General features: G+C 44.4%; 1 protein-coding gene across 4 annotated transcripts in view; it reads left to right on the top strand.

Annotated features, from left to right (window-relative positions):
- The window catches only part of ANKRD27 (ankyrin repeat domain 27), a 59,895-nt gene that overhangs the window by 42,971 nt on the left and 3,280 nt on the right, over window positions 1–13,644 (top strand). For all 4 annotated transcript variants that reach the window (XM_018062261.1, XM_018062260.1, XM_018062259.1 and 1 more), the window contains 5 exons: window positions 838–960; window positions 9,018–9,215; window positions 9,895–10,014; window positions 10,923–11,084; window positions 12,586–12,697. In XM_018062261.1, coding sequence (XP_017917750.1) covers window positions 838–960; window positions 9,018–9,215; window positions 9,895–10,014; window positions 10,923–11,084; window positions 12,586–12,697 — 715 coding nt within the window. The remainder of the gene's footprint in view (window positions 1–837; window positions 961–9,017; window positions 9,216–9,894; window positions 10,015–10,922; window positions 11,085–12,585; window positions 12,698–13,644) is intronic.

Below are 13,644 nucleotides of genomic sequence, written 5' to 3'. Positions count from 1 at the left end.
CAATGTGGAGGGGCCCTGGAGGGGCGATGTTTGGAGGTGCATAGGATCTTCCTGGGGCCCTCTGTCACTCCTTACAGGCATTTGCTGACTTCCCCAGGGCTCAGAACCACGCCTGGAAATGTATTTGTGTTTTCTCATATTTAATATCCTAGAAACTGGCCTTTACTGGAACATAAATTTGACCTGTTAGGGGTCTTTCCAGCGCTTTCGCCTGTGAGCTAGAGCATTAACGTGGAAGGGATGCTTGCGAAGTCAGAGAGCCTGTGTTTAGGTTCTGGCCACCACTTCCTTGTCACGTGGTCTTGAACAAGTTGTTGGCCCCTTGGAGTGAGTCTGCTCCCTGATAAGATGAGACAGACTGCTTGTCAAAGGAGGACAATTAGATAACATGAGAGGAGGTGCTCGCGAGATGCTCTAGGACCAGGGCTTTAAAGCTGTCACCCTGAAGCAGCACCACGCTGCCCCTTTCTAAGACAGAAGAGAAGAGTCTAATGTAAGCTGCAGAAATGGTAGCTCCATCTGTCTGTCACCACTAAAAGGATTTAGGAAGGCCTGAGCATAGGAGACCCTGGAGTCCTCAGGAAAGAGCACCATCATGTGTAAGTTACTTTGGTGGTGGTGGAGACGTAGGTCCTGAAATGGGAACTGTGTGTGTGTGTGTGTGTGTGTGTGTGTGTGTGTGTGTGTGTGTGTGTGTGTGTGTGTGTGTGACACTAATGTGTGTGTCTGTGCACATAGCACACCATAGCTTGTACAGGAGCTGAGGATGGGTTCTAAGTCTAACAGGAGCTGAGGATGGGTTCTAAGTCTGCGCTTCTCCTCACTGCCTGACACCAGGTGCGTTATCTGTTGGAGTGGACGGAGGAGGACCTGGAGGAAGCAGAGGATGCTGCTGGGGTGGTGGATCTTGAGTTCTGCCACCCCTTGTGCCAGTGCCCCAAATGTGCTCCAGCTCAAAAGGTTTGGTGTCACTTCTGTTGGAAGGTGGGGTGGGTGTAGGCGGCCAGTTCCTCCTTTTCCCTTTAGGAAAGTCGTCCCCTTCCCAGCCAGCTAACGGCCGAGCGGCTGGCTGCAGGTGTCCCTTGAGACCCAGCTCAAGGTAGAGGAAAGTGGACATGCGTGCAGGATCAGCTTGGGCTGCCTGCTTTCTGAATGCGCAGGTCAGGGCACAGGGCCACGCACGAGGGTTTAGTGTTCCAGGGGTTCTCAGGGCCCCTGAGTCACAAGGCAGGAGCTTATGAACAGACACACACCAAGGGGCTGTGTCCGTGTGGCCGTGGTCCCCTGGGGAGGCTGCAGGCAACATCCGCTGCCCTCTGCCTTTGCTCATGTTGGTGCACCCTCTGTGGGAGGGCCCCCTCCTAGCACAGAGAGACCCCTGTTCCCTCTCCACCCCCCACTTCCCCCAGTGGTAACAGCTTGCAGAAGCACAGTACATATCCTGACCGGGGTATCGCCATGGATACAATCCATCCGTCTTAGATCTCCCCAGTTCTACTTGTGCTTGCGTGCATGTATATATATTTAGTTCTGCCTCATTGTATCACACGTGAAGGTTTGTGCAGCCACCACCACAGTCACAGTGCAAATCAGTTTTCACATCACAAGAAAAATCACTCATGTTGCCTCTAATAACCACACCTCCTCACCCAACCCCACCATCCCTGGCCCCTGGTCACCACTAATCTGTTCCCCAGTTCTAATATTTTTGTCATTTCAAAAATGTTATATAAATGTCATCAATACAGCATGGAACCTTTGGGGACTAGCTTTGCTCACTCAGCCTAATTCCAGGTTGTTGCGTGTCATCAGCACTTTGTTCTTTATTACTGAGCAAGCTGTAACACACCACTGGGCTGGAAGAGGGTGAGGGGTTAATTTAATCACAGCATGAAGCAATTTCCTTTTGTGTCTTTTTGAGAAATTACAAAGGAGAAAAAGATAGTAGGTTTTAAGTGAGCAGGAACGTAAGTTTATCTGACAAATTCAGCAGACACTGTGATGTGTAGTTCAGTTCCTTTTTACAATTAATGAACTGTGAGGTGGAAAAAACAGAGTAAACGACAAGAAGAACAGCAAAGATATGGTGACTGCCTCCAGCCACACAGTCGTCGGCTGGGCCCCAGGTGCTACTTTACATCCTTTGAAACAGCACCTGCCGTTTTTAATCCCTTTGATTTTTAAGCAGCCCACGTAGGAGAGGTCAGTTTTCAGTTTTTTGGACTTGAATATCCAGCAGCATGGGGATAGAATAAAAGTCACACATCCCAGTGTGCACCCTCCTGCAAAGTTTCTTAGGTTAGAGACACCCATGGTGAAGCTTTTTTTTTTAATAAGGTAGTATTATCTTGTTCTGTATCTGTTTTGTAAAGTCAAATTAATTTTCTTAACATGGGACCTTGCGTTAGACAGCTAGCACGTGAGCACATACTATATATACAGCATCATTTACAGCTGCTCAAAAACAATGAACTACTTAGGTAAACATTTAACAGGACATGGATAGGTTCTGTATGCTGGAAATCACAAAATGTTGATGAAAAAAATCAATCAAAGAATGCCTAAATACTTAGAGAGATAAACAGACTCATGAAGCCTCAGCATAGGAAAGAAGTTATTTCTCCCCAGATTGATCTACAGTTTTAATGCAGTTCCTATCAAAATCCTAACAAAGCTTTTGTAGACATAGACAAGCTAATTTTAAAATTTATATGGAAAGGTGCAGGTCCCAGAATACTTAACAACAATCCTGGCAAAGAAGAAGAAATTAGGATCACTCTACCCAATATTAAGGCTGACTGTGTAGATACAGTAATCAAAACAGTGTGGCCCTGCTGAGGGACAGACGCACAGATCAGACAGATCAAAGCGCTCAGAAACAGACCCACACACATAGAGCTGCGGAGGTCCAACAGGAAGTTGGTGGGGACAGGACAGCCTCTTCAACAAACGGTGCTGGAGCAAATGGATGTGTTCAGAAAGAAAAAAAGAATCTCAACCTAAACTCACACCCTGTACAAAAACTGATGCAAAGTGGATCACAGACTTAACCGTAAAATGAAAATTATAAAACTTTTAGAAAAAAAAAAAAAAAAACAGGAGGAAATCTTTGGAATCCAGCATTTAAGTAGAGAGTTCTTAGACTGGACACCCACAGCATGATCCATAAAGGACAAATGGATAAATTGGACTTCTCATTTATTTTTTAAATTAATTTATTTAATTGGAGGCTAGTTACAATATTGTAGTGGTTTTTGCCATACATTGACATGAATCAGCCATGGGTGCACATGTGTTCCCCATCTTGAACCCCCCTCCTACCTCCCTCCCCACCCCATCCCTCAGGGTCATCCCAGTGCACCAGCCCTGAGCACCCTGTCTCATGCATCGAACCTGGACTGGTGATCTATTTCACATATGATAATATACATGTTTCAATGCAATTCTCTCAAATCATCCCACCCTCGCCTTCTCCCACAGAGTCCAGAAGACTGTTCTTTACTTCTGTGTCTCTTTTGCTGTCTCGCATATAGGGTCATCATTACTATCTTTCTAAATGCCATATATATGCATTAATATACTGTATTGGTGTTTTTCTTTCTGACTTACTTCACTCTGTATAACAGGCTCCAGTTTCATCCACCTCATTAGAACTGATTCAAATGTATTCTTTTTAATGGCTGAGTAATACTCCATTGTGTATATATACCAAAGCTTTCTTATCCATTCGTCTGCTGATGGACATTTAGGTTGCTTCCATGTCCTGGCTATTATAAATAGTGCTGTGATGAACATTGGGGTACATGTGTCTCTTTCAATTCTGGTTTCCTTGGTGTGTATGCCCAGCAATGGGATTGCTGGGTCATATGGCAGTTCTATTTCCAGTTTTTTAAGGAATCTCCACACTGTTCTTCATAGCAGCTGTACTAGTTTGCATTCCCACCAACAGTGTAAGAGGGTTCCCTTTTCTCCACACCCTCTCCAGCATTTATTGTTTGTAGACTTTTGGATCGCAGCCATTCTGACCAGCGTGAGATGGTACCTCATTGTGGTTTTGATTTGCATTTCTCTGGTAATGAGTGATGTTGAGCATCTTTTCATGTGTTTGTTAGCCAGGGACAGGGAAGCCTGGTGGGCTGCCATCTATGGGGTCGCACAGAGTCGGACACGAGCAAAGCGACTTAGCAGCAGCAGCAGCAACCATCTATATGTCTTCTTTGGAGAAATGTTTGTTTAGTTCTTTGGCCCATTTTTTGATTGGGTCATTTATTTTTCTGGAATTGAGCTGCAGGAGCTGCTTGTATATTTTTTAGATTAATTGTCAGTTGCTTCATTTGCTATTATTTTCTCCCATTCTGAAGGCTGTCTTTTCACCTTGCTTATAGTTTCCTTCATTGTGCAAAGTTTAATTAGGTTCCATTTCTTTATTTTTGCTTTATTTCCATTACTCTGGGAGGTGGGTCATAGCAGATCCTGCTGTGATTTACGTCAGAGAGTGTTTTGCCTATGCTTTCCTCTAGGTGTTTTATAGTTTCTGGTCTTACATTTAGATCTTTAATCCATTTTGAGTTTATTTTTGTGTATGGTGTTAGAAAGTGTTCTAGTTTCATTCTTTTACAAGTGGTTGACCAGTTTTCCCAGTACCACTTGTTAAAGAGATTATCTTTTCTCCATTGTATATTCTTGCCTCCTTTGTCAAAGATAAGGTGTCCATAGGTGCGTGGATTTATCTCTGGGCTTTCTATTTTGTTCCATTGATCTATATTTCTGTCTTTGTGCCAGTACCATACTGTCTTGATGACTGTGGCTTTGTAGTATAGTTGGACTTCTCATTTAGAAACTTGCCCTGTGGAAACCCATGCAAAGAATCTACAGGCAAATTACTGACTTAAAAGAAAATGTCTGCAAACCACGTATCTGACAAAGGGCCAGAATCTAGACTACATAAAGAACTTCCAAAACTCAGTAGTAAAAACAATCCAGTAAGAAAATGGGCATAGAAAATGAACGTACATTTTACCGAAGAACCTTTAAAGATGGCAAATAAGCATGTGAAAGGATGTTAAAGGTCCTCACCCTTCAGGGAAATGCAAATTATAACCACCATGAGATAGCGCTACACACCTATCAGAATGGCTAAAATAAAAATTAGTGAAAAGTGACAACACCAAATGTCGGTGAGGATGCAGGGGAAATTGGTTTACTCATCCATTGCTGCTGGGAATGTAAAAGCCACTTTGGAAAAGCATGTGTCTTGTTGTTCCGCATAAAACTAACCATAGAATTACCCTGTAATTACAATATGATTCAGCAGTTGCTTTCCTTATTGATCTTAGTGGAATGGAAGATCCACTAATGGCAATTGATCTTAGTCGAGTGGGAACATGTTCTCACAAAAACCTGTAAACAAATGTACATAGCAACTTAAAAAAACTTTTTTATTGGAGTATAGCTGCCTTACAATGTTGTGTTACTTTCTCCTGTACAAAGTGAGTCAGCTCTATGTATACTGTACCCCCTCTTCTGCATTTCCTTCCCATTTAGGTCACCACTGAGTCCAGTTCCCCGTGCTACACAGCCGTTTCTCACTAGTTATCGGTGTTATCCATAGTCTCAATCCTGCATATATGTCAATCCCAGTCTCCCAATTCGTCCCTCGCCTTGCCCTCTTGGTGTTCCATACCTTTGTTCTCTACGTCTGTGTCTTTATTTCTGCTAATAGGTTCATCAGCAACTTTATTTGCCATATCCCCAAACCAGAAACAACCCATGTGTCCTTTAATAGATTAACTGGCTAAACGAAGTGCATCAGGGGCCTGCTCCGTGGTAGAGAATAAACTGTTGATTACTCGAAACCTGGGATCAGGGCATTTAGTTGTCTCCTGCTTTGGGCTTTGTGAATAAACCAACGGAGAACATTTGTGTGTACAGGTCTTTGTGTAAACATATGTCTACTTGCGTAATTACCCATGAGTATAATTGATGTGTTACACAGGACTGGAAAAGGTCAGTTTTCATTCCAATCCCAAAGAAAGGTAATGCCAAAGAATGCTCAAACTACCACACGGTTGCACTCATTTCACATGATAGTAAAGTAATGCTTAAAATTCTCCAAGCCAGGCTTCAGCAATATATGAACTGTGAATTTCCAGACGTTCAAACTGGTTTTAGAAAAGGCAGAGGAACCAGAGATCAAATTGCCAACATCCGCTGGATCATGGAAAAAGCAAGAGCGTTCCAGAAAAACATCTATTTCTGCTTTATTGACTAGGCCAAAGCTTTTGACTGTGTGGATCACAATAAACTGGAAAATTCTGAAAGAATGAGAATACCAGACCACCTGACCTGCCTCTTGAGAAACCTGTATACAGGTCAGGAAGCAACCGTTAGAACTGGACATGGAACAGACTGGTTCCAAATAGGAAAAGGAGTACATCAAGGCTGTATATTGTCACCCTGCTTATTTAACGTCTATGCAGAGTACATCATGAGAAACACTGGGCTGGAAGAAGCACAAGCTGGAATCAAGATTGCTGGGAGAAATATCAATAACCTCAGATATGCAGATGACACCACCCTTATGGCAGAAAGTGAAGAGGAACTAAAAAGCCTCTTGATGAAAGTAAAAGAGCGTGAAAAAGTTGGCTTAAAGCTTAACATTCAGAAAACAAAGATCATGGCATCTGGTCCCATCACTTCATGGCAAATAGATGTTGAAACAGTGTCAGACTTTATTTTTCTGGGCTCCAAAATCACTGCGGATGGTGATTGCAACCAGAAAATTAAAAGACACTTGCTCCTTCGAAGGAAAATTATGACCAACCTAGACAGCACATTAAAAAGCAGAGAAATTACTTAGTCAACAAAGGTCAGTCAAGTCAAGGCTATGGTGTTTCCAGTAGTCATGTATGGATGTGAGAGTTGGACTATAAAGAAAGCTGAGCACAGAAGAATTGATGCTTTTGAACTGTGGTGAAAAGCACACTGTGGAGAAGACTCTTGCAAGGAGATCCAACCAGTCCATCCTAAAGGAGATCAGTCCTGGGTGTTCACTGGAGGGACTGATGTTGAAGCTCAAACTCCAATACTCTGGCCACATGATGTGGAGAGCTGACTCATTTGAAAAGACTCTGATGCTGGGAAAGACTGAAGGCAGGAGGAGAAGGGGATGACAGGATGAGATGGTTGGATGGCATCTCCGACTCAATGGACATGGGTTTGGGTGGACTCCGGGAGTTGGTGATGGACAGCGGGCCCTGGCGTGCTGCGATTGATGGGGTCGCAAAGAGTCGGACACGACTGAGCGACTGTACTGAGCTGACACAGGAGGTATATGTTAATTTCACAAGAAATGGCCAGTTTTCCAGAGTGATTATAGCAGTTTTCATTCCCCACCAGTAGGTGTGAGAGTTCTAGTTGACCTAAATCCTGGTCAACACTTGGTATTTTGAGTTTTTAACTTTGCGCTTCTGATAAGTGTGCAGTGGTGTTTCATCATGTTTTTCCCATTCTACTTCTTCACTTGTTTGTTTGTGATTTTTGAAGTATAACTTACATACGGTAAAATTCACCCTTTAAGTACAGCATAGTTTTTTAAAGAGATAATATTTTTCATCATCAAGAAGTGAACTAGATAACCCAAGTTTTAATCCGTGATCAGTCACAGAAACCATTGACATATTCATTCCACCATCAAATACTTGATTCAGCATCACAATTTAATGTTTGTTTTTAGTTCTATTGGTTTGTTTTGTTTGCCCTATTAATTTAGTGATTGATTTTCCTTGTATCTGCATGATTGGTTTTAAAACTATTGTGAATAATAAAGAAGTTCCATGATAGACATGAAGGGGAGCTTCAGCTTGAGAGATAAATAGCCAACAGCTTTCTGAGGTTTGACAAACGAATGCTTAACCACCAGCACAGGCAAGATGATAGACTGTCTCTATCACCCCAGATATTCCCTCCTGCCCCTTTGAAGTTGGCTGGATCACATGTTCCCTCTCCTGTCACTCATGTGTTTTGTGACCCTTTAGTTTTGTGATTCCTGGTTTGATTTGCATTTCCCTGATAACTAAAGATGTTCTTTTATGTGCTCATTTTTTACTATTTATTTGGCTGTGCTGGGTCTTAGTTGCGGCGTGTGACCTCTTAGTTGGGGCATGTGGGATCTCGTTCCCCTACCAGGTACCGAACCTGGGTCCGCTGCATCGGGAGCATGGAGTCCCAGCTACTGGACCAGCAGGGGAGCCCCTTAGGTGCTCCCAGACCAAGCTCAACTGTCTTTTGTGAAGCCTTTTGTAAATCTTGTACTTATTTTTTTTTAAAGCTGGATTGTCTTACTGAGGAGAAGGCAGTGGCACCTCACTCCAGTACTCTTGCTGAGTTGTAAGCAAGCTTGTTCTGTTTTGAATTTCTGGTTGGTACAAGTCCTTTGTCAGATATACATATTGCAAACATTTTTTCCCCGTCTGTGACCTGCCTTTTCATTTTCTTACTTGCCTTATGCAAACAGCAAGTATTAAATATTTTTATCGTCCAGTTTATCAAACTTTTCTTTTGCTTTTTATGTCTTAGCTATTCTTTGCCCATCCCAGTGTAGCAGAGATTTTCCTTTGTGTTCACTTCAAGTTTAATAGCTGTAGCTTTTACATTTAGGTCTGAGATGTACTTTAGTGTGTGTGTTGCGTGTGAGGTTAGGGTTGATGGGCAGTTTCTGCCTATATGGATATCCACTTGTTCCAGCACCATCTGTCAAGACAGGATTTGCTTTCCCCATTGAACTGCCATGGCATAATATGGTATCATTGTAGGGGGCTTGCTTTCTTGAAAATGGAAGTTACACTTTGATATGTCAGACCTTTCTAAAGTATTAATTCACTTACAGGCAACCCGATTCCAGATCCTGCTGTGATTCCAGATTTTACAGAGGGGCTGCTGGGACAGGTGGCTTCAATTCCTTTAGCCAGTTTTCTTAAAAACTAACGACAGTTGTTTCCACCTCTGCACTTAACTAGAAGCTGGCAAAGATTCCTGCCAGTGGGCTTGGTGTGAATGTGACCAACCAGGACGGCTCCTCCCCACTGCACGTTGCTGCCCTGCACGGTCGGGCGGACCTCATCCTCCTCCTTGTGAAGCACGGTGCCAGCGTGGGGGCCCGAGACGCCAGCCAGGCTGTCCCACTCCACCTGGCCTGCCAGCAGGGCCACTTCCAGGTATCGGTGCTGACTCTCGGGCAGCGTGGACAGGGTTAGAACCTCACCTCATGAAGATACAGCAGAGGGGGAAGGTGGCTGTTTGAAAGGACGGGCCTGTGTCCTTCCTCCCAGCCCTGAGATTCTGAGACGCACAGGGCAGGGCCGCTCAGTAACAGAACACACAGCCCTGGTGCTTTTGGGGGTGGAGCCAACCAGAGCCGGTCCTGATTCTCACCCCCGCTGGGAACTGCCTCTCTCTTATTGTTGGGCTTTGGTCGAGGGCTGAAGTGTGTCTGACTACCTCTGTGTTCCCACAGCTCCTGTCTTGTGCCAGACAGTTTAATATCTATATTTTTCATCTTCCCTTATTAGTTCTACTGTAAGCTTATTAAAGACAGGGATCATGTTTCAGGTAATGCCTAGCATCAGCTTCCTAACATGTAAAACTAGAGTAGTTATTGCAGCTCTCCAGAGGACATACAGTGAATCAGCGACAAGCACTGGTGCCTGGCACATGCCTGGCCTGCAGGAGACCCTCAGCCCAGGTTAACCCCTTCGTGCTTGAGCTGGTCTGCTTTCTCCTGAGGGTCAGACATGTGTCTAAAGAGCTCCCTGGATGAACCTACAGAAAAGCCAAAAGAATATCAAGTTAGAGGATCTCTCCCTGCAAATGTTAAATTTTTCTTCTCTGGGCTAGGTGGTGAAGTGTCTATTAGAGTCGAATGCAAAACCCAATAAAAAGGACATAAGTGGAAACACACCCCTCATTCATGCCTGTTCCAGAGGCCACCATGAAGTCGCGGCACTGCTGCTGCAGGTAAGGCACCCGCCACCCCTGCCCCCACCCCGGCCCAGGAGCTGCTGACATGGGTCGGCATGCAGGGAGCCCCTGGCAGCACCCTGGGGAGGCGGCAGGGCTCATGATGTAAGCAGGCCCTGGGAGAGGAGCTCTGGAATCAGGGGCTTTGGAGTCAGTGCTGCATCAGAGATGCAGGGTTAAGGACTGAGACACTGCTTTTCCTGGAGGTTGGGGTCTTGCCTCACTTACCAGGTCAGTTGAATCATTACCTGAAATGTGAGCTGAATGTCCTTTTTTTCACTGCTGCTTTTTTTCCCTCTCTTGATGAAGGTTGTATGTGTTGACTGTAGAAGGAAGAATTTTTAAAAGTAGGGGAAAACCCAGCTTTTCCATAACCCTGTTACTCAAGGGTAACTATTTTGGGTGACTTTTTGAAAATGTGCATAGTTTAGATCAGTACTGTTTTCTATCTTGGTTTTTTTTTTATTGCACTGTGTGACATGTGGAACTTCCTGGACCAGGGATCAAACCTGAGCCCCTGCAGCAGAAGCACAGTCTTAATCCCTGGACTACCAGGGAGGTCCTCTATCTTGTTTAACATAGAAAATCGTTTATTAAAAATCTGAATTTTTTTAATGGTTGCATAATTATGGATGTACTGTAGTTTTTTTTAAACTCTTTCTGCTTAATACATTTAGATGACTTCTATTTTTTCACCTGCTATTGAGTGATAAATGCTGTCATGAGCATCTTTGTACATAAATCTTTTTTCCTCAGTATTACTTTTACCCCTAACATTTTAAGACAAATCTCAGACATAGAGAAAAGTTGAAGGAAGGTTATAGTGTACATGCATATGGCTACCACATCAATTCAGCATGTGTCATTTTTAGCATTGCTCTCGACTGTACTGTTTTTCTTTCTAGCATGGAGCCTCCATCAACGCTTCCAACAACAAGGGCAACACAGCGCTGCATGAGGCTGTGATAGAAAGGCACGTCTTCGTGGTGGAGCTGCTACTGCTTCACGGAGCATCGGTTCAGGTCCTGAATAAGAGGCAGTGCACAGCGATCGACTGTGCTGAACAGGTAGGTGGAGCACTTCCTTGCTGAGGGCATCCCAAGCTCCCTTACAGCTCTCGTGGATCCCCCACTTTGAAGCCAGATCTGAGAGAACAGTAGCCAGACCTCTGACTCACCGAGCTGGGCTGAGTTAGCATACCAGAGTCTGCCAGTGTGGCTACACCCCTGGTCCTTTGGTCATCTGGTCAGAGGTGGCCTGCTGCGGAGCCAGCGGTAGTTTTTTTTTTTTGCCATGCTGCATGCCACATGTGGGATCTCAGTTCCTCAACTAGGGATCAACCCCATGCCTCTTGCATTGGAAGCACAAAGTCTTAACCACTGGACAGCCAGGGAACTCCTCAGGGGTTCCTCAACCAGGGATCAACCCCATGCCTCCTGCTTGGAAGCATAAAGTCTTAACCACTGGACAGCCAGGGAAGTCCCCAGGGGTAGTTTTCAAAGGTCCGAGTAGAGGTGCCTCTCACCCACTGCAGGCCTTGGTGCCCTGGCCTGGCCCTTAGTCCAGCTTTCAGGTGCTTGCGGGGAAGAAGCAGGATGAGACAGGATGAGTGTGCTGGTCTCGCCCTTCCTGCCCCGGGAACCCATCACGGTCTTAGCAGGGCAAGGGAGAAAGTGTGTGCAGTCCGTGAGCACACCTTGAGTTCTGTGAGGGGCGGACGTGCACTGTGGGAAATGGTGAGGGAACAGTCTGCTCCTCCTGGGGAAGGGGCACCTCCTCACTGCTCCTCTGTTCACGTTGAATCCTTATACAGTTTCCTACTCAGGTAGACAACCGGTAGGCTATTGAACTGCACCACTGACACTTTTAAGTCACCATAACCCAACCTACTCATGTTGTTGTTCATTCGCTAAGTCGTGTCCGACTCTCTGCGACCCCACGGACTACAGCATGCCGGGCCTGCTGCAGTCCCAGCGTCAACTCACCATCTCCCAGAATTCACCCAAGTCCATGTCCTTTGAATCGGTGATGCCATCGAACCATCTCATCCTCTGCTGCCCTCTTTGCATTCAGCCTTTCCCAGCATCAGGGTCTTTTCCATGAGTTGTCTGTGCATCACGTTGCTAAAGTATAGGCTGAGTATATGTATTTAGTATATTCAGTGTAGTCTGCAGTATATTCATTTCTAATTTTCAGTTGTATTTCATAACAGAATTGACATGTTTTAAACATTCAGTTTAGCACTTCCTCAAATGATGAGGAGTATCTCTCATTGAGTACTTCCATGTGTTGGGCGCTCAGTAACCTCACAGTAACTCTCCAGTAATAGATCCTGTTCTCATCAACCCAGCTGCACAGAGCAGTGAAACACGGGCAGAGCCAGCCTCCAGATGCAGGGCTGTTCTCCACCACTTTGTGGCCTCCAAGTTTCATCTGTAGTGGCTTCTTTCTTAGCTTTTCTGCCCAGCCACGCCAGCATTGACACTTAGATTAAAAACAGGCAATAACCTCCTAAGAAAGAATTTTTTAAAAACCCGTCACTGTTACCTTTTCCTTTTCAACTTATAGAATTCAAAAATAATGGAACTGCTTCAAGTTGTACCTAGCTGTGTGGCCTCATTAGACGACACTGGTGAAACAGACCACAGCGACTACATCACTGTTAAGATCAGGAAAAAATGTAAGAACTCACATTCTTTCTGGAATTCTCAGCTTGGGTTTATTTGGAAATTCATGAGTGGTTGCCAATTTTCACCTAACTATAAATGTAAAACGTAATTATAATCATGACTAGGGGTGGGATTATAGACACCAAAGAAATGTATGTTATAGCCTGTTTCATCGACTTTTTTGGATACTGGCTTTCTGGTCAATGGCAGCGCTTCCTAAGGAGGTGAGGAAGATGCCTGTATGCCTTACCCTGAAGGTCAGGCCCCTCCTTGCCAGCTTTGGAGGAGGCCCTGCCTCTGGTAGGTCCGTTCATATTTCAAGGTCTAAATCAAAGCCTTTTTCTAAGCATTTCCTGGACATCTGGGATAAATGTTACCTTTAAATATTTTTTAAAAAAATGAAGTAGTGCTATTTGCAGCAACATGGATAGACCTAGAGATTGTCATCCTGAGTCAGGAGAAATGTCGTATGACATCCCTTATATGCGGAATCTAAACAGAAAGGATACAAATGAACTTGCAAAACAGAAAGAGACTCAGAGAAGGAACTTACGGTTGCTGGCAGAGGGGACGGATGGGAGGAAGGGATGGACAGGTTCACACTGGTGTGTTTAAAATGGATAACCAACAAGGACCTACGGTATAGCATAGAGAACTCTGCTCAGTGTTACACAGCAGCTTGGGTGGGAGGGGAGTTTGGGGGAGAATGGATACATCTATATACATAGCTGAGTCCCTTGGCTGTTCACCTGAAACTACCACAACGCTGTTAATCGGCTACACACAAATATAAAATAAAAAGTTTAAATGTTAAGAAAAGATTTCTTTTTTAATTTGCAGGTGTATAGAGGTTAATAGTAATTAGAACAACAGCTGCCAAACAAGGGTGGGGCTGAAGTATTTTCTTATTTTAATAAAAAAGTTGTTATAGATGGGGTCCTTGTTCAACTTTTTAAAA

Source organism: Capra hircus, chromosome 18, assembly GCF_001704415.2.
Source record: "Capra hircus breed San Clemente chromosome 18, ASM170441v1, whole genome shotgun sequence".
NCBI classification, from domain to species: domain Eukaryota; kingdom Metazoa; phylum Chordata; class Mammalia; order Artiodactyla; family Bovidae; genus Capra; species Capra hircus.
This window is presented reverse-complemented; position numbering and strand designations above follow the sequence as displayed.